The following is a 21,220-nucleotide window of genomic DNA, read 5'->3' on the forward strand; positions in this document are numbered from 1 at the left end:
GGCTTATTGAAGTAGAAGACTATTCTTAGACTTTTCAGCTTTGTTTGTAAGCCCTGTTTTGTTTTGTTTTTTTTCCGTTTAACTCTCAAGAAAGCCTCTGCTTCATATACCCATGCCAACAGAAGTATCAAATTGCTTTTAGCAACTTTATTTAGTCTTGCTCTGCGTTTGCTGGAAAGGGATTGGATTCATGATCGATAACAAGCAGACAAAAAAGGTTGGGTGGATATATTTTTCTCTGCCAGAACAGTAGTGCTGGAATTGTTTTTTTACTAGTCAGCATTAAACACAGGTTACAACAAGGGCAATTTCATCGTGGCCCATTTTTCTCCAATCTCTCTAGTTTTCAGCTTGAACTGCAGTTGTCTTCAGTGTTAGTGAACCTGAAACATGGAAAAATGCAGAGAACATCCTGAGCCCATTGGTGATCCTTCCTACTGGCCAATCAGAGACCCCCAACATACCATTTAATCAGAGTTGCCCTTTCTGCCCTACTTCAGGTCAGGGAGGAAATCCAATCAGAAAAAGAACTAAAGGAAATAGGTACCACTCTAACTATAACCATATTGTTATGATGAAAAGCCATATGCAGAGTGGAGGTTTGGTTTTGTTTTGTTTTAATGGAAACATCCACGTCCTCTTGCCACTGTCACTGCACTGCATATAAAAGTATCTGATTGAGTAATGGTATTGATATGTTACTAGGAAAAGACATTATTGGTATTGAGAAAAGCACAATTTTGTTTCCAGATACTTTTCACAGTATCAGTCATCACTATTGTATCTGCTATAATAATGAGAGTGGGTTATGAGGAGACAAAGCACTGGGCAATGCAGGTGTCAGAATGGATCTGGGGTATTCTGATTGCAAATCTTTGCAATTATTCCCATGCAGCTAACAGCTCGGGCAAAGCGAATGGAGGAAAGTCGGCAAACTTTTGTTTTTGTGTTTTATCCCCTTCTCTTCAGGAGTGGATTGGACTATGTGCAAAGTGCCAGGATTCTTGGTGTTTTTTAGAAGCAACTAGCTTAAAAGGAACCGCTTGCTTGAGCCTGAAAGAGGTAAGAGAGAACCAGCAAGTGACAAACTTCAATGTAGCAAAAGAAAAGACCGGATTTGCTCTGGTTCTAAATAAATCGGATGCAAAGACAGCCAAGAAAAAGGACCGACTTGATCAGGCAGGTCTGGAGCCAATTTTGAACTGGCACAAATGATTCAGGGAGATATGCCCCACCACCACCAAAAATAGTACTTAAAGAAGGATTGCAGCTTAGTATGAACTACGCTCCAGACAGAGCTTCTTGAGCAAACTTGAATCAAGCATTTACAATCCGTTTCCAGAAGGCAATAAATGAAAGATTCAGCTCTTAAATAGGAGATCAGTGTGATATTTAATAATAACCTGTTGCTTTAAATATATTCCTATCACTGTTATTTTAGCAATCATCATCATCATCAGGTTGTGGGGGGCAAAGGCTAAAGTAGAATTATTCCAGCTCTCTAGACATGTACTTCACATAAAGACTCACAAGGTGCCTCAATTTTTTTAGTTAATCACAGATAAGGAAAGGAATTTTTGGGTTCGGCCTCTTAGGTTTTAAGTATAATACAAATTATTCACACTCAAGGACAGTTAAACAGTAGTCATTTTTCAAATTGCTACCCCTCTGTTTACTATCATGCTCACTCATTTTAACTAAGTGAGACCATGCAAGCTTGTTGATGTTAAATGACACAGCAAGAACATTACTGTGAAAATGAATTCTTGCGGCAATTTAAAAGGAAAAGTTTTAGTGAGCAAAGACACTGTCACAGAATAAAACAAAACTAACAGCCATATAAAGAAAAAAAAATGAGCTGAAGAATTTGCAGCCAAGAGACAAAGAATTTGAACTCTTATAGTTTGGGTTAAACTATTCATTAGGGTAAGTTTTTTATGCACTACATTATCTGTGAAGACACTACCAAAAATTTAACCAGTCCAGAAGAGTGGCCAGATGGTAGATGGAAAAGTATTGTACTGCTGATACCAGTTTAAAGGTTTGGACTAGCAATGAATGTTATCCTAAAAACAGTTTAAGATGTTGATCCTAACATTAAAACCCCGAACATATTTAGGATTGAAGAATTTAAAATAATGTCTTCCACTGCATGGACCCGACTGAAATTCTAATATCTGGGTGACTCTTCAAAGTTAATGTAGGTAGTAGAAACCTAAATATGAATATGGGAATACCTGCTCTTATCACTGATTGAAAATACAAGATGAAAACTAATGTATGGTTTTTTGTTTTAGTTTTATCACTGTATTACTGCTTACCACTCTCTTAATTTTTTAAAACTGACAACCACCCACATTTCTTCCACATAATGGTAGTTCAACATGAAGGCCACAATACTAATCACATGGACCAGGTTAAAAAAATTAATGCAATTACTATAATATAGGATGGGAAATTAAAACCACACAGAGTGAGAGAATGGAATCATGCCCCTGCCAACTGTACCACCCCTGCTTTGGATGTATTTGGGGAAATCTGGGGTGGGGGAGGTCTGAGTCCATGGGGCTCCTCTAGGTTTTTGTGGCCAAAACCTGGCTCACCTAAAGCAACCAAATCACTTTGAAGATCCAACATAATTTATCTGCATACATGCAAGCAATAATACAGTATACGTGGGGCTCCCAGCAAAGCTTTGATACTTTGCTGGGTGGCCGTGAGCAATAGCAGAACCAGAGCTTATGTACCTTTGGCCCGCTATGTTGCAAGGCAAAGAAAGGCAAAGGTAAAACAAAGAAATAGGCAGACACAGTGGAAATCAGTGTGACGTTGAAATATTTTAGATAAACCCATGCATGTGAACTTATTCAAGCATATACAAACACAGGGTTGTACACAAATCACGATACCAACAGAAACAAACCAATCACAGTCCTCCGCCCATATTAAAAAAAAAAAAGCGTTTAATGGCATTCATCAACCTGAAGGCTGATTGCATCACACAATTCTGATGAGCCTTTCCAGTGGAAAACTACCCCCAAATATTTGAATGTGTTAACCTGCTCTAATTTATGCCCTTCTACTCTCCAGGAATGTTGAATGGCTCTCTTAGCGAATACCATAATTTTCAATTTATCAAAATTGAGAACCAAATGGTTTTGTCTACAGTACCTTGGTGTTGCTACAATTGCTCTTTTCAATCCAACAGGTGTTTGTGAGATTATAGAGGCATCGTCAGCGTAAAGAAGTATTGGGAGCTTGCACTGTGCTAGGATGGGTGCATGGAAATCCAAGTTATGTAGAAGGTCTACCAATGAGTTAATATAGAGATGGAAAAGGGAGGGGGCCAAAATACATCCTTGTCACGCTCCTTTCTGCACTTTTACAGGCAGGCAGCTGTGCTGCCTCCTCCCCAGCATCAGCAGGGCAGAGTTGCTTATAAAAGCTGCAACCTTGAAACAGGTGGGGGAAGGAGACGGGAGGAGATGTGTGGGTTTTGGAAGCTCTGCAGCAGCAACAAACAGAAAGCACCCAAATAAAAGGAGCTGTTTTTCTTCACAGAGGCTGAAGGGTCCAGAGGAAAAAGAAGAGGCACAGACATGACAAGCCAAGCACAACGCTGGGAAGGTGCAGGTGCTTTACATGCTGGCCACTAAGAAAGAAGAAAAAATAATGGAAGAAATCCCAGGGAGAGGAAGAGAAAGAGAGAGAGGATTTAAAGACAGACCAGGGTCTGTCGAGTAAAACAATGTTATATGCTAGTATCAATAGCAGTATAATGGTAATAATATACTAGTAATACTATAATATAGCATAGAAGTAATAGTATAGAGTGTAGTATATAGTAAGGGTAGTAGAATATAATACGGAGGACATTGTATAGTATCAATAGTAATAGAAATAGAGTGTAGTATAAGATAATTGACATAGAAAGGACTTGCACAAATGTTTGTATGTTTCACTTTTTGTATCTTGGATATTTTTTTCAAAATAAAACATCTCCCCAGCTTTATAGGGAGATATCAAAATCAAGTTGTCTAGGGTCCAGTCCTTTTGGTGGATCTTTGGAGTCTGAGTCAGTCAAACTGGGTACAGGTTAAAAAGAACCTGTGACAAAAACTTAGCAACTTTCTATGCCAGCATCAACAGTCATCAGGCAGATTTTAATTCAGAAAGTAGTTTCCAAATGTTTGGTCCACATGAAGAGCCACTAGTTATAAGCAATTTTCAACAGGAGCATATCTCCAAATTTCATTGAAACTTGATTCTTCTTTTATAATTTTTAATAAACATTAATATTGTTGTTGTTGTTGTATAAACCCTAAGAAAGGTAGCTGTTATGAAATTATATTAAGTTCAATGTGGCTTCAATGTGTCTGACTTTATAAAGATTGCTGCTTATAGAATAAAGGTTCATATGGAACATAAGATGTATTATTGTCCATTTGATTTCTCATCTTTAAATTATAACTAAGACTTTTGAAGGCTATAATACTGGTAACAGCCTCCTGTATTTGTTTTTATTATTGTTTTAATGACCTATATATTTTGCCAGTTGACAAATTTATGTGCTATGTAAATAAACATTTGGCAGCAGTTATTTACTTCTAAAGCATAGTGCAAGAATACTTAATAAAATGGGTGCACCTTCAAGTTACGGTCAAAGAGTACTGAAATACAAGTAGTCACATGCTGCAGGCCTAGATCCAAAAAACTGCGTGACTAGCTTCATATATAAGTAGGAATTTTGAATGTGCTTTTTCAAGAGCATTCTGACAAGGCAGAGTGGTATGGTCACCGATTTTCTTTCTATCTAAAGTTCATTAGGCTTGAAAACAATGTTGTTACTTCTTTTTAAGCAGTAAGTATAAGCATTGTCTTTTGGAGAACGTTTATCTCTCTGTAAAGCATCTTCCTAAAATGTATTAGGTTAAATAGATGTTTCCACTGAAAGCACAGTCCTAAAATGCATGAAGTATTCAAGAATGGGGACAACTGACTCTTTGCTGGGCAGAGCTTCGAGTTTTAATGTTGTTTCCATTTTCCTTATTCCTTACAAGAAAACAAACCCAAAAAAGAACAAAAGCTCCATGTATGTCAGCTGTGATGAGCAGCTTAAACATCACCTACCTAAAGTCTCTTGCAAATCACAAGCAATCCATTAAATATAAATCTCTTAATATAACTCTAACCACACTAAGTTGCTTTTCAACTTGTTGGCATGCCTGATATGGCACTGACCCAGCATTTCCGATAGCAGCTAAAGCAATTCCTTCCAAGATGCTCCAGAAGAAGATGAAACGACCACCAGAATCCTGGCAAACATCCTACGGAGGAGAAATGCTTAACCTGCCTGAAATCCATTAATGAGTTTTCCCAACGCACACCAGAGAGAGAAGCAATCCACAGAAGCTTCCTGCACTAAACAGGCCCTCAACAACTGGATTGGCATAAAGTGACAAAATGTTTGGCAGCGGCTTAAACCCCATAACTTAGTTAAAAAGACAAGGATAGAAGAAGATAGATTGGAGGCAATTTAGTTGTTTCTAGGAAGAGGAACTGCCGCTTGATCCTAGTGACATATCTGTTAACCTTTGCTTCAAGTACAGAATAGAAGGCAATAAACAGGGAATCAAGTAATGTTACGAAGTAACAACGCAGAAAAGGGAAAAAGAAGGCAAAATTACCTGTAATAGAACTTTCTATAAACTAGTGGCCATTGGAAGTAAATTGTACTTGGCCTTAGTATGATTACAAGAAGGTATATTATGATGCCAGCAATAGTATCCAACTAACTATGCAAATTGTAGACAGATTTTTACTCTCAATTCAGCAAATTTTTGGACTATAAAAAATCTGTCTGAAAAAGAAGAATCCATTCATTCTCCCATAATAAAGCAGGTGTTAAAGCTGAACAAGGTATTCAGAAACAGCATGTGGAACCATCTTTCCAGGCTTGTACCATTTCAGAGTATAGCAGGGATTCTTACACATAAAAGCAGATACCAAATTTAGACGGGAACTTAAAAAAAAAAATAATAATAATTCTGGGGAATCAGGCCAAAGAACTCCCCAATCCAACATCCTGTTCCCACAGTAGATAATCACATGCAATAGGAAGGGTTTTTTGGTTGTTGTTATGATGATGATGATTTTTAAAAAATGATAATTTATTGGTAATGATAACTTTGCTGTAGCCATGATATAATACATTTATAAAAGAAAAAGAAAATAACCACGGCAGATCTACTAAAATAACATTACCTTTTATATAGTCTATCTTTGGATATATTCAAGAAGAGATTATAATGAATGTTATTTCTTCCTGCATACAAAATTAAAACTGGAATTGGTGCTCATGGCACATATACAATAACATCTGCCACCTACAAAATGCTGCTGCCCTCAACACTTACTATATACCTACCCAGCAAGAGCTATAAATGTTTTCTGTAATAACTCTATCAATGGGAAGCTGTTATGTCTTCATTGTAATAAAGCAATCCATAAACAACAACTGAATCACTACTTTTCCTCTGGAGCACATGTTAAACTACCTGTTTACCTTAGCGTTAAATGGTCAAATTTAAAACTAATGGATATCCTTCAAACAAAAGCTGTTTATTAACAAAAGATAGCTTCCACCAAAATATTTTCACACTTTTTTTTTTTTTTTTATAGCAGACCATCCTCTTGGAAGCTTTGCTAGTTTAGTAGAGTAAAAGCAATTTTATTTTAAAGCTTCCCCTTCTTCTAAATGGAATTTAAGAATAATCAGAAGAGAGCAATAAAACACACTGACCTGAATTTGCTGCTGCAGGAGATTGATTTTGTGCTGCTGCTGCAGAAGTTGCTGCTGTTGTCTTGCAATCTATTGGAAATAAAATTTCCATTAAATTAGAATAGAGATGTTGAAATTCAATATTATTCAGGGAGAGCAAGCTCTTCATGATAAGTTCTAAGGTTTTTATTCTTTGCTACATTGAACTTTACTTGTCCATGAGTTAATTAAAATACCAGAAGAAGGTTTTAAAGATATTATTCATTAACCCAATCTTTAAAACATAGTCAGAAATAGCTGGTTAAATTGTTGTGCATTTTATTGATGAATTTACAGTTTTAAACTGCCCATCAGGTAATGGCCACTTTAATCAGGAGCAGATTAGGCAAAGGGTCTTCTCTTCCAGGTTGGTAGGGCAGCCCTATTTTAGGTCATCTCATGCTTGGAAATGAGTTTGTGAAGCAGCCAAAAGAGCCGCATCTCAGCCACGATGAACTCTTTGGAACTCTCCATCCAAAGCAGACTTCTTGGAGCATATGTATACTTTTACACATGATTTAATTACAACTTCGCTGTTGAAAAAAAGCTTCTCCAGGCACTAGAAACCCTGTGTGTGTTTGTTTGTTTGTTTATTACCTTTGCTAAGTTGCCTTGTTTGCTAAATTTTTAGCATTACTTTTTATCTTCTATTGTTCTCCTGTGCTTGGTGTAGTTTGAATAGAAAAGCATTCTGCCTATATAATATAAACACAAAAACTGTAATTATTATTGCTGTTGTTTGGCTTCACTACATTATCATTGTTGCCCTAGTGGGTTAATTCTTTATTATATTATATTGCTTTTTACTCTCAGTTACTCTTTTGGTTTTGAATTATACATTTAGGATTGTATGTTTTAAGCTTTTGTATCATGGTTTCTAATAAGGTTCTAGATATGTGGTTATATCTGTTTGCTGTTCAGAGTCATATAAACTTAAATAAATAAATAAATAAATATTTTTAGCAATGTTGCTATGTTTCAGTTGCACTGCTACTTAAAGAAACACTTTATTGAATTTAAATTACTTTCAGTTTGGGGACAGAAAGAAATCCTAACATCGCAAAGAAAACAACAACAAATAGAATAGTTTACTTACACAATACAGTGTACACCATCTACTTTATTTTATTTCTTAGTAGATATATTTTAATCCTGCTTTTCCTCCAGAACCTCAAGATGGCAGACATAGCATCATTTCTTCAACTGTTTTCCCACAACATCCCTGTGAGATAAGTCATTCTAAGGTACGGACATGTAATGGGCAAGTATCATGCCCTATATGCTTTATCTTATGTTCTTTTCCAGTATACGTTTCTGGAATTCTGCCAAAGGCACAGCACAGGAAATTGGGAAAGAAGAACATTAGATAAGATTTATATATTCAGACTGCACAGATTCTGTGGCCTTTGCAGACCAAGAGAGGGGTTGCCTTTTTGCCCCTACAGCTGGTTAGAAAGGACTTTCCACGTGTGGAACACTAGGCTAACCTACACTTTTGCTCATTAATATGTTACTTTTCTAAGTATAGGGTGCTATTTGATATATGGTAAAATACCTGGAAATGGAATCACTCTCCTGAATCTGACGCTACAGATATCTAGGGTAGTTTTCCAAACTTTGTAAAAGAAGTTTGAACTATCTCCAATCGGCTTATAAGATTCCCTCTTACAGAGCTATGCATGATCAGGTTGTTGGGGAGTTTTAGGAAGAATTGCTTTCAGGCTCTATGCCATATTTTAGCGCATTGTTTTTTACCATATTTTTAATATTTTAAGATGTTTACTCTTATTGAGGCATCTTGTTATTGCAAGCACTCTTTAAGGTTTCACTGAGATGGAGTGAGACAGGGCCAAACAAAAAATGTAATGTTAATTTAATAGAGGGAGTAAATCCATACCTGAGAAGCAATGACCATACAGAGACAGACGTCATATTCAAAGTTTGCACCCAGACTATGGCAAAAGCCTTGTATAACTTGGGAGCTGATTTTACTAGAGTTTAAATGTTAGTACACAGATCGCTGCAGTTACAAGTACAATGTATGAGCAAATGAATATTTATATCCTTACGGAAACCAGTGAAGTACTACCACAGCATCTAATGTTGATGGTGTTTGTGATATGAGAGAGAGAGAGAGAGAGAGAGAGAGGGAGGGAGGGAGGGAGGGAGGGAGAGAGAAAGAAAGAAAGAAAGAAAGAAAGAAAGAAAGAAAGAAAGAAAGAAAGAAAGAAAGAAAGAAAGAAAGAAAGAAAGAAAGAAATCCAATGTACTGCAGAGCAATTACCACAGTGCAGTTTCAATGTATAGGGCATGACACCACAAAAGATGGCACAGGAGCACCATGTGGCTCAACTCCTGAATTTTATTTGCGAATTGGTTGAGCTACATGCTCGCTTCATTGAGCATGACAACCTAGTTTTAAGTGTCATTTAATTTTCATTTTGAAATATAATTACAAAGTGTTCACTGTAAGATATCACTCGTCTGCAAATGTGTCAAGATTAATTTGTGCTAGCTTATTCACAAGTGTCAATAGTTAATTACTGTGTCATCTCTGGATGGCTAAATGACATTCTAACTTCTGATTTTTTACAGTATTCCTTTATGTTATTTTCCATTAGGGACGAGTCCATATTCCTCACATGTGGGCAAATATTCAAGCACATAAAATACCAGACGTCATAACTCATTAAAATCAACAGAGCATACTTTGTGGTATATACTCTATAAAACATATTTAACTGAAACTAAAATTCTGTTTAAAGTCAGATTCCTAAAAACTGCACATTAATTTAAAATGAATGCCCAAGGAACTCATGGACTCTCTTGTTGTTAGTTTTTTCACACAAGATTTCTAATAGTTGCATGGGTGCCTCTTGTACATTTCAATTTTCTTTGAACTTTGAATGGTCAAATAATTAACCAATTATTTTGTCAACATGCATTTAATAATTATCTTATGAACTAGTAGGAAACATAGTCTTATAGCAAGGAAACCATTTGTTAGAAATATTGGAATCTATGGGAGTAATCTACCAGTTACAAATTAATGAAAGTTTGTGGGACCATTCACTAAAGGGAAAAAAGTAATTCTAAATAAACTATTAACCATCATTCCTATTAGGTTCAGCTAAGACTTTCTTTCATGGGTAGTTATAGTTCATAATCTTGAAACTATTTTATATATGTATGTATGTGTGTGTGTGTATATTAAAGCAGCATATTCGGCACTGAAGACATGCAGGAGATTCTAATAAATCTCCATGTTTTGTAAGTGGGGCAGCTAACACAAATCTAATTAATAATAATAATAATAATAATAATAATAATAATATAATAACATATACACAAGGGCCATCTCTCTCTCTCTCTCTCTTACTCTCTGTCTCTCTTTCTCTCTGTATATATTGGTTCTGTTTTAATTCAGGGCTGAGTGCGAAATAAGCTCTAGTAAGATTTTTTTCAGATGAATGTTTTTAGATGTTGGCATTTTGTCACTTACCTGTTCTTGCTGTTGGCGAGCGAGATCCATTTGCTGCCGTTGTTTTTCAATTTGCGATGCTGCCAGCTTTTTCTGCTCATCATGGGCAGCCAGAAGCTGCTCCCGTAAGCTGATGAGCTGGGTAATCATGGTGGAGAGCTGTCGCTCTTTTTCTGCTAAGCTTTCAGGTGTACCTAAAGGAGAAACAGAAAGATGGAGCATAAATAACAGACAAATAAACAATCTGAAAGGATAAAACTATTTCTCTCTTACAGATGGCAATTTAAATATTTTATTAGAACATACATTAATAAATTCTGCTACTGCATTTTTCAAAGGTAGGGATCTTTCACTATCATCTGTGTAAGAGAAAACAGATAATTTCTCCCTTCTGACAAGAGGTAGAATTAATTACGTAATTTGCAGTAGCACATTCCTCTTTCCCTTCCATTCAAGTATAATGGCTCTTTAATGAATTACTACATTCACAAAAAACATTAACATAATGTCATCCCCCCCAATTAAATACTTTTAAATAAACAAAATGTAAAACAACCCTAAATCCTGTTTACTAAAAAAAAAAAAACTGCACTAATTTTTCAAAGATTTCCAGCGTTCACAAGAAGTGAATATATCATACCGCATGACCAGATACGTTCCACTTTTATTCCTAAGAAACCCTGGCTAACATAAGCCCTCATTAGGATTGAAGCCAACGAGCTAAACTGAACCTAGTTTATACATTCCTTAAGCATGTACCTGTTGAAAGAGAACTACATATAGCACAGTTAAAACTGAACAGTATTAAAATTAGTAGGACATTATTTGCATTGACAACCCACTTGTTCTGTTGAGGACTGTCTGTAAATAGTTTATTTATTTTTTAAACTGTGATTTAATAACAGAATTATCAGAATATGTATGCTTTTGTTGTAACTTCCAGAAAACCATCTAAATTTCCACGGGTATATTGAAACTACCTACAAGAATCTCTGAAGCACTAAGAATGGAAGAAGATATGTCTGAGGCTAATAATTCATGCAAAGCATACATAGAAATCTGTAATAATTTTCCATTGGCTCTGGTGGTTATATGCTACAGGGGATGTTGTTATGATAGCCTAGCACCTGTTGGTTTTTCATTTAATTAGCAAGTTTTGGCCCCAGCAAGAAGCAGCAAAAACTGGATATGGGATAATAATTTGAGAACTTTTGGGTAGACTGAGATACCAAAAAAAAAAAAACCAAAACAAAACTGGAGGAGGGGAACAGTAAAGTACTTCCATTTTGATACCAAGAAAACTGCATGGCGACACTCATTAGGACTAGAGTTTCATTCAAGGACACTGTTACTTTTTAGTGGGTTTTGAGCTATATTCTCATACTGTCAAATTTAACCTTGAAATCAGGAATTTTTAAAATATGTTTATACCAACTAATTTACTTATTTCTACAATATCAGCAGCTTAACACCTTGGTTTCAAATAATGTTCTTTATATCTTCTGTAATCTAGAATGAAGTAAGTGCATGCAAGACATGAAAAGGCATAAGATAGCAAAACCAACTGTGCAATATATTCTGTATAAAAATGAAGGCACAAAAGCTCTAATGCACACAATCACAAGTAATAATAGTAGTATTACACTTTCAGGCTACAAGGCTTGGAACTAAAGTGAAGTTCAGAAACTAAAATGAACAACTGATAAAGTACTAAAGGAAAGGATTAGCAATTGCAACTGGAAAAAATCAAAGTCAGCTAATATATCTTCTGTGGAAAGTCTCCTCCTTTGGACCAGAAAAGCAGAATTCTTCTTTCACACATGCCTCATTTCATCTTTCCACATTATATAGTTAGAAAAACTGGTATGCAATCAATGTATTTAAAGTAATACATTTGATCAGCCTTTAAGGGGGGGAAAGGTATTTATTCATGAATAGTTTTAAGTCCAGTTTTAGACACCAGGAATAAAATATCCATTCCACAACATTTCCCAAAAAAGTCAATATAAGGATTGAACAGTAACTAGCAGGATATTGTTAACAGCTACATTTAAGTCAGCTCCAGTATTTCTTTATCCCCCTCCCCTTCCCTAATAAATGTGTTCCTTCTATTAACAGGATACTAAAACTCAGTCACTCACTAGCTCTTAAATGCATCTTGAGAGCCTCTCTATCCAATGTTTGAATGAGCAGAATTCAATTCATTCCAAGGACGCAATGTATTATAGCTTACAGTGGTCCTCAAAATGGGTGCAAAGTACTAACAACACTGAGTGCCAATCTGCTTTGGTGAAAGTTTTGGTATTCTATTTGAGAAACCAAAGTTCAGTTCATAGCTCAGCCGGCAAGCTCATTAGATGGTTAGGAGCAAACCATTTCTCGTCCTACTTCATAAAAGTACTATGCATATAGAATGGTTTTATCTAAGTATGCTGTCAAATAATGAAAAATGGAAACATCCTAGGTTAAGTCTTTTGCATCCCTAATAATTCGATAACAGACTTAATGTGAATTGGTTTGACACCGTACCTACATGAAACCATTATGATTTTCACAGAATGCAAATTGGTGATAGCACCACGGATGAAGGGATGGGGATAGGTATATTTAAACACACATGGACACACAGAGGAATCATTTAAATATAAACTCAACCTGCACTAGTTACACAACAAGATACAGAGACAGGGTAGAATATTGTGCAGCCTACTTGTTCGTCGACCAACATTTCAGCCTGTGCACTGAGATAATGTTGATAGGAAGTAGACAATTTTAGCTGCAGCACAGGGTAAACTTTGTTCCATTGGGACAAATTATACTTCCATCTACAGCAAGATAGCTGCACATCAGATACCAAAGCTGCAAACCAGGTTTCCATTTATGTTAGAAAGTTCTGAAAAGAAGATTCTCCTTCTCAGTCTCAGTCTCAAGAGCTGTTGAAATCCTGAACAAGGTGGCTGAGTCCACACTGAAGTGGCCAAACTCAGAAATACCACCGGTAGCCCAGTAGGAATAAGAAGTATTAGAAAACCATTTATAACATTAGTGGATTAAAGTTTACTTTGTCTACTGGCTTGTACTGTACACATCAAGGGCACTGTACAGAGATACTACTGTAGAGCCAGCAGTAATCTAGCCCTGCTTTCCCTCTTCACATATGAAGCAAAGAGGCTTTAGGAAAACTAATACAGGTTTATGATGCTTTCATATATTCTCCTATTGAAATGAGAAATGGGGGGGGGGCAGGGTGGAAGGGAGAGACAGAAACAATTAATTAACTCCCCAGCCACCATTCCCACTAATCCATTTGCAGTGGTATAAATATAAATAAAGAACAAAGAAATGAGCTGCTATGATTGGTTTCTTATAGTTTAACCATACACTGTCATCAATTCTTTGCTATCCACGTGCTATGATATCTTAATAAATTATCAATAAATAAGCTTTTCTGCTAAGTTGAAAAGCACATCTATATTTATCTATTTTTAAATAATGAAGAATCTGAAGGCCAAACTTGCTGTGAAGTGAAGAAGATCCTTACCACGGTTCTCATCAAATAAAGATACCAGCTTCCATAATACATTACCCATGACACATACACCTTTCTCTGACTTTAAACTGGATCTGTCTGCTAACTCTAAAGATATGGTGAAAACCATGCCACCCTCCCCCACTCCCAGATTTCCAATGGGGTCTTCCTTATCCCCAAATCACATCTGTCTTGAGTTTCTCTCAGATTTGTCAGGTGGATCAGTGCTCCCCAGGGCCTGCTCCAGCTGAAGTATTTTAATTTGACTAAACACCTGATTTATTTTATCTCTCCGATGAGAAAGGCAGTTTGTCTTAATAGAGCCTGTCAGCCCACAGTCCCATTCAGAGCAATTTACAGGCAGCCAGGGACGCTGGGAAAGAAGAGTGCTGTAATTCTGTATTTTATCCTCCTCCCAAAAGCACCTAAAAGCAGCTATTCACAGCTCTTGCATATGGCATTTTAGGACTGAATTAGCTTTTTATTCAAGTAACTACATTTGTTGTGAATAGCTTATCTGTAAAATTGCCACATTCACTACTGATTTTATTAACCTTTGGCTCTATTGCAAAATGGTCTTCAGTTAGGAAGGACCTTTAAATTTGACATATATTTTTTTCAAGAGACCTTTTATTCTAGTGACTTCAAATTTACTGAATTTGATCCATTGACTCCTTGAGCAGTTATATTCAAAACTTTATGTCTCACTGGGAAAATCAATATCATGTGTGGAAACCTTTTATTTTATTTTAAAGATGACACTTTCCACTAACAAACCAACAGTAGTGCATTAACTGCTGTCATCATAGGATGATTCTTAAAGAAAAATAAGATCCTTACACTAGCTCTTCAGTTTATTATTGCTGTATATTTCCATTGCTTTGGAAACTCTATATAAATCAACAAACTGAAAGTAAAATATTTATTTAAGCAAGAAGGTATATAAGCAGAACATTTGCCTTTTTGCCCCTATAGTTTCCACTAATGAAACAAGATCTTTTTATAAAAACTGAATGGCATTTTAGCTCTTTAGCTAAGAGAAATGCTACAAGAAACAGAATCATCACACATGAATAGATCTGTTTACATAATGGACCTTCCCCTTCCTTTGCATTAACACCCTACCTGCCCAAAGCTATTGCATACGTTTCCACATCCTCCAGAGCAATTTATGAGTACACAGGGGCTATGCAGGAGGAAGAACAGGTTATATATATATATATATATATATATATATATATATATATATACACACACACACACACACACACATTCAGAACTGTACTATAAATATGTTTTAAAAGATATGTGTTCCCATCCCCATAAAATACAAAAGCCAAACAATTGTTAAGGCTCGAACTAAGATACAGATAAACTCTTTTGTAAGAGAATGCAGCAAACATCAGATAGATGGTGATATTTCGACTTCACAAACTATGGCCAGCCATTTAGCATTTACCCTGTTTTATTAGGTCACTTTTCAAATGCCAAAAAACAGGACAACAAAGAAAACCAAAATAAACTAAGAGGGGTCTAGAAAAGAGAATGTAACAATTGAATAAAAGAATTTCTGAGATAAAAGTCACTTTGTGGTGTTTGCTTGTCCTTAAAGCATCCTTCTTCTATACCCAGGCATCTAATTTAAGTTTTAACTTCAACAGCAGTCTTAAAAGCTTTCTACTCTGAAGAACCTCCAAATGCATAATAAAGATAAAGACTTCAGCCTTCAACCACAGAAGACTTCTATTATCTTATCAGTCTTCAGTTACAACAGCTGAGCCAATATGACTAAGTTCTCAATGACTTTGTTCAGTTTTTCAGTACAGAAAGAGAGAGACAAAGCCTGTACACTGGATAACTGGAATTCCTTTATTCCATGATTGATTAGCAATTGTTGATGCTTCCATATGCTACTGTGTCGTTCTTAGTCAATAAAAGTAATCTAAATACTGCATGCTCCAGTCTAGAGTGACTCTGCATTTGACTGCAGTGTCTGCAGTGACTGCATTTACAGAATGCAGACTCCACCCAAATCGAAGAAATATGCTAATTTAAGTCATGTCCAGATTCCGAATCAGAAAAGAAAACTCAGGGGATTACAAATGATTATCATTGCTTGTTTTGTTCATTATTTCACGTTCATTATTTTCATGTGTCCATCACTATTGTCTTTTGATTCTTTTCAACTGTAGGTTGGCTTTTTTTCCTTGAAGAAAAAGAAAACTACACTAAAAAGAAAAAAGAAAAGAAAGAAATTGGCAAGGCGCACGCCTTTATTTTGCAACATAAACACCTGATAACTTATTGCAAAGATCTGGATGCACACACCATATACAATAGATTTACACTTTAGTTACTTCTTGTTTGGATTACTGTAATGGCGCTCTGCATGGGGCTGCTCTTGAAGAGCATTTGGAAGCTGCAGCTGGTCCAGAATGCAATGGGGTGGGCAGCTTTTGACATTTCACCATAAAGTAGATGCAAGCCGCTGCTCCATGAACTGCACTGGCTCCCAGTGGCTTCCAGGTGCAATTCAAGGTGCTGGTTATTACCTATAAATCCCTACATGACATATGGCAGCCAGGCTATTTGCAGGACCTCCTGTCTCTGATTCTTTCTGCTCACCCCACCAGATCTGACAGGAAGGACATGCTCTGGGTCCCTTCGATTAAGCAACGTTATCTTGCTGGACTCAGGAGTGGTGCCTTCTCTGCTGCCGAGCCTCCCCTGTAGCACAGCACCCTCCCAGGATTTGTAAGGCACTCAGAATCTGGCTGTTCCTTCAGGCATTTGGGCTGGGATGTTAAACAAGCTCTGCTGGTTGACTGGTTTTATTACTGCTTTTTTGTGATAGATTGGGAATGGTTTTTACTGATCCAGGACTTTTATTATTGGTTGTTCAATTTTATTGTTGATTAGGGTTAGGCACAGAAGAAGTTAAAACCAATCTTCCTGTATGATGCTAACCTGAGCTGGCTGAAGTGAGTTTTCTGAGGATAATTTCTGTAACAGAAAACTGGGTTTGGGATGAAAAAAAAGAAATTAGATATAAAACCTACCAACAAGCCAAACGTGGAATAGTCTTAATATAAGTACATAGTTATAGTCTGGGGCAAGATCCATTAAACACATCCAAATGGTGCTTTTTAATCAATACTATCCTAAAAGGGGGGGAAATTGTTATACTGTGGGTAGTTGGTTGTAATGATGTGAACGGAGAATGCCAAATTCTCCTTTCTGAAATGTTGAGGAGTTTCTATCAATAGGTGAAGACCAGACTTCCACAGAGAACCAGTTTGGTCTAGTAATTAAAGGCATTTGGCTAGAAACAAGGAGACTGTGAGTTCTAACCCTGCTTTAGGCACAAAGCTATCTGGTTGATTTTGGACCAGTCCCTCTCTCTCAACCTTAGGAAGAAGGCAGTGGCAAAGCACTTCCAAAAAATGTTGCCAAGAAAACTGCATGGACCTGTCCATCAGGAGTCAAGACTGATTTGAAGGCACGTGCACCACAAAGTCTTCCACAAGAGGCTACTGTATAGATGTTGGCTGTGATTAGGGCAATTCTACTCCCAACACATCTGGAGATAGTTAAAATTCTGGGAGGGAGGGAGGGAGAAGGCTGGTCTTTAAGTTATGTCTGTTTTAGGTAACAATTAGTTGAAGCATGAGTTGGATCTGCAAATACACAAATGGAGCCTTATCAAGTAATGAAAAGATATCTGGCTGCACTCAGGACTCTTCCAAAACTTCCTTGAAGGAAGAAACAAGCAAAAAATTGTTGAGGCTCCATTTCTGGAATTATATGATATTCAACAGTTTAAAAAAAACTGTTGTCACTCTTTGCAAGATGCACAAATACTTTGATAGGCATGAAACAGAAGAGAATTCATTGTTTATATTAAAAAAACTAGAGATGAGAGAGAGAGCTAGTTTGGTATACCGGTTAAGGCAACAGGCTAGAAACCAGGAGACCCGCCTTAGGCATGAAGGGCCAGTCCCACTCTTAGCCCTAGGAAACAGGCAAAGGCAACCCACTTCCAAAATCTTGCCAAGAAAACTGCAGGGACTAGTCCAGGCAGTCTCCAGGAGTCAAGACTGACTCAAAGACAGCAATAGAAACCAAATCAGAAAGGGTGGATATTCTTCTGCCACAGGAATACTTTCAGATCTTTACTTTACATCATTTGGTCCACAGTCCTGTCATGGATCTTCCAGATGGACTATCTATGTGAAGTTTAGGGTGACAGATCAGTATTTGATAAGGAAACTATCAGTTTGGTGCATGGTGTTTTTCGCATACTACTTTTCCAAGGCTTTGTCTATCTAAACCATCGATAAAAGTTTTTCAAATGTCTTCACTGCCATTTCAGCAACTGCATCTGTTTTTGGCAAAGAATAATTCTCCTTTATCCAAATGGCAACTAGAGAACACATCACCAATGTGACAATGTCACAAGACCACACCAAATCTTACTAAGCGTCAAAAAGAGTGAAAGTGGTAGTACTGACGTAGTTCTGAATAAATTTCCTGTATCTCTTTTGGTTTCATGAAACCACAAAAACAGAGCAAAGTGAAATAATTACTTCTTGCTTGTGGATAATATGTTGCATTTTCATGCCAGTTCACAGCCCAATCAAAGCAACTGCCAAGCGTGGAGGTGCATTCATAAAGAAAGGAATTTTTCATGAAACCCTATCCATTTCAGGTCAGATTTTTATGAGAAACCTAGTATCTATACATATGTTCATTCCAAAAATTTAAGCTAAAATGCTTATAATTAGTTGCAACAATCATTCACATCATTCATTACCTTCAGGTTTTCTCACATGTCCTTGCATAGCATAAGACTGAGGACTACTCAAATATATATATATAATGCTTAGGAATTGAAATCATCTGGATTAATATAGGACAGATGCTCTGCACTTTGAGGAAGGATTATTAATGAACTATACCTATTTTAAACCTGCTAGTTCTAGAATCTAAAAAATGCAATCAGTGCAAGGCAGTGTATATGGGAAAACTCTTACTGACCTTAACATAGTTAAATAAGCTGCCTGCAGTTAACCTACTGTCTGATGACAACAGTCCTAGTATCCACCACATACATGGCCTCCTTTGACCTATATCTTATTTGTTAATTTAGTAAGACACCTGCTGAATTAGTCCCATTTCCCTGATTGTCTTTCAATAAGTGAGTATAGCCAGATTTTTTTAAATATAGTTTTCATTTTAATCTCAGCTTTTAACATGGAATTTCTGAATGCTAATATCCTTTTCTTATACAAGTATGGTATAACTCATAGCGATGTATCTGTTCTATTTAGTTTCTTTCTTAGCTTTTTGTTTTTCATGCTGGGACTTGGCGGTTACTGTCTTTAGGTGAATAGCAAATGCACATAATAAACTGTGCATTTGCACTGACAGTTTATCACTGTTTCATTGTGGGATGAATATCTACCACCATATAGTCTTCACTCTTGGTATAAAACTACTGATGGAACATTCAGCAGATTTTTTAACTCGGCAGTGGCTTAGTGCAAAGGTTTGAAAAATAAGAACCAAAAGTCCTACATGTTTTATAAAATAGCGACATTATTCTGTTTTGCTAGCTGTCTGCCACAGAGGCTGGTTAACCAAAATGTGAATTTGATATATTCATGGGCCTGGTTCAAAAAGGAGTCCTACGTAGTGGTATTATTTGCTATAGAGAGAAGAAATCCATATGCACTTTGGATGTAGCTTCTCACATTTTTCTTTCCTGGACCACTCATGCTATATATTTCCTTAAAAAGAAGCTTGCTTTTCACAGTTTTAAAGCTCCTTGCTAAGTAAGGCACTTCTCTCTCTACCCATTATCAGTTATTAGCCTCTTAGAAACATCTGAATTATAAATATGGGTCCTATTTGATATTTCTATTTTTATGTGCTTGAAGTACAATTTTTAATTTTGTAATTTTAATTTATTTGAACATCTTCCATGTCATTCAAACATAAATAAGAATATTAATAAATATTTGCCTCTGAAGATTTTTTCATTGTCTCTGTTATAAATAATAAAGAGATAACATTTACTGAAAAGAAATTTGCATAACCTGTCTAGATTTTTTTTAAAAAAATGTTTTAAAACTTTCTAAGATTTATCTGAAACAATTTAATTATATTGTTTTCTTCTAGACAAGAAGAAAACATTTTACATGGAATATCAAGTACACAGAGAATATGATTCACAATGAAATCCATGGGAAATGGTTCTGAGTCTTTTAGGAGGGAAATTAATTGGTGTTCTTTACGTCATTTTCTCAACGTTAAAATGTTGCAGGATAAAAGCTAATTCATATGTTTATTTCAAGCCTTAATTTCAATTTATATTGACTTTTTTTTATTAGCACAGACTGAATGTGCCACTGGCAAAACAAACATGTCAATACTTAACATACAATGAAATGATAGCAAACTAAGCTATTATGAATAACACCTCAAACATTTAACGGATATGATACACTAGACTGTATGAAAATAAATAAATACGTATATCTAAATATATATAATAGAAATAAATAAGGGTAGGCTGGCTTCAGGTTTGTACAATCTTTTTTATTTCATTTGAATCCCTATATCCCACCAATTTGTTTTTGATTCATAAATCAAAAGAATGTATTCAGGATCTCTGAATTATTAACTCCCAATTAATGTGGGTTAAGACATCCTGAATTCTGTCTGAAAATGTAGCATCTAGGGTGTCTACCTATAACTGCCTGAGACATATAGTAGCAAACTGCAGTTACCGCTGAGTTAGGCTAGCTGGACTAGGCTGAATTATACCTGTGCTGTGTCCATTGGCTTCCAGGCTCTTTTGAAACCTAGTTCAAAGTGCTGTCTTTGAAGCTCTTCAGGGCTAAAAAGCCAGCACAGTTGAAAGATTGTTTGGTTCCATAGGTGTCTTACCAAACGTTAAGATCTTAAATGGAAAGAGGATCCATTTCAGATATTCTGACTATCTGAGGGGAGGTGATGGACTACAGAAGATAGATGCTCTTGGAAATGGCACTCCAGCTGCAGAAATACTCTTCACAGAGAAGTTCCTCTGGCACTCCTTGATTGTCTTTGCAATTGCAAGCTTCTTTAAAATCAACAACTAGCTGCACAAACAAAACGTTTTTCCATTCAATTAATTCTCAGTTCACAGAGCAAAAAGATAGGACCCAAGAATGAATTTGCTATACTTAAAAATTATACAAACTTCTGGTATACTGACATTTTCTTCGCTCTGACCCCTCATACATACAAACCACAAATGCAAGCCAAATATACCCCAGAAGTTCCCCAGAAGAGATCTGGGAGATAAGCAGGAGGTGGAAACCGGCAAGAGAATTTATTCCACTGG

At 36.3% G+C, this 21,220-nt stretch overlaps 1 protein-coding gene across 16 annotated transcripts in view; it reads right to left on the reverse strand.

The window, feature by feature from the left end:
- Positions 1–21,220, reverse strand: part of SOX6 (SRY-box transcription factor 6) — a 469,019-nt gene that overhangs the window by 159,125 nt on the left and 288,674 nt on the right. For all 16 annotated transcript variants that reach the window (XM_088145996.1, XM_088145997.1, XM_025162930.2 and 13 more), the window contains 2 exons: positions 10,323–10,495; positions 6,803–6,871 (listed from right to left, as the gene is read on the reverse strand). In XM_088145996.1, coding sequence (XP_088002122.1) covers positions 6,803–6,871; positions 10,323–10,495 — 242 coding nt within the window. The remainder of the gene's footprint in view (positions 1–6,802; positions 6,872–10,322; positions 10,496–21,220) is intronic.

This window comes from Python bivittatus, unplaced genomic scaffold, assembly GCF_059951505.1.
Source record: "Python bivittatus isolate LINGU-HERP-01145 unplaced genomic scaffold, Pbiv_v1 ctg000480_np1212, whole genome shotgun sequence".
Classification (NCBI taxonomy): domain Eukaryota; kingdom Metazoa; phylum Chordata; class Lepidosauria; order Squamata; family Pythonidae; genus Python; species Python bivittatus.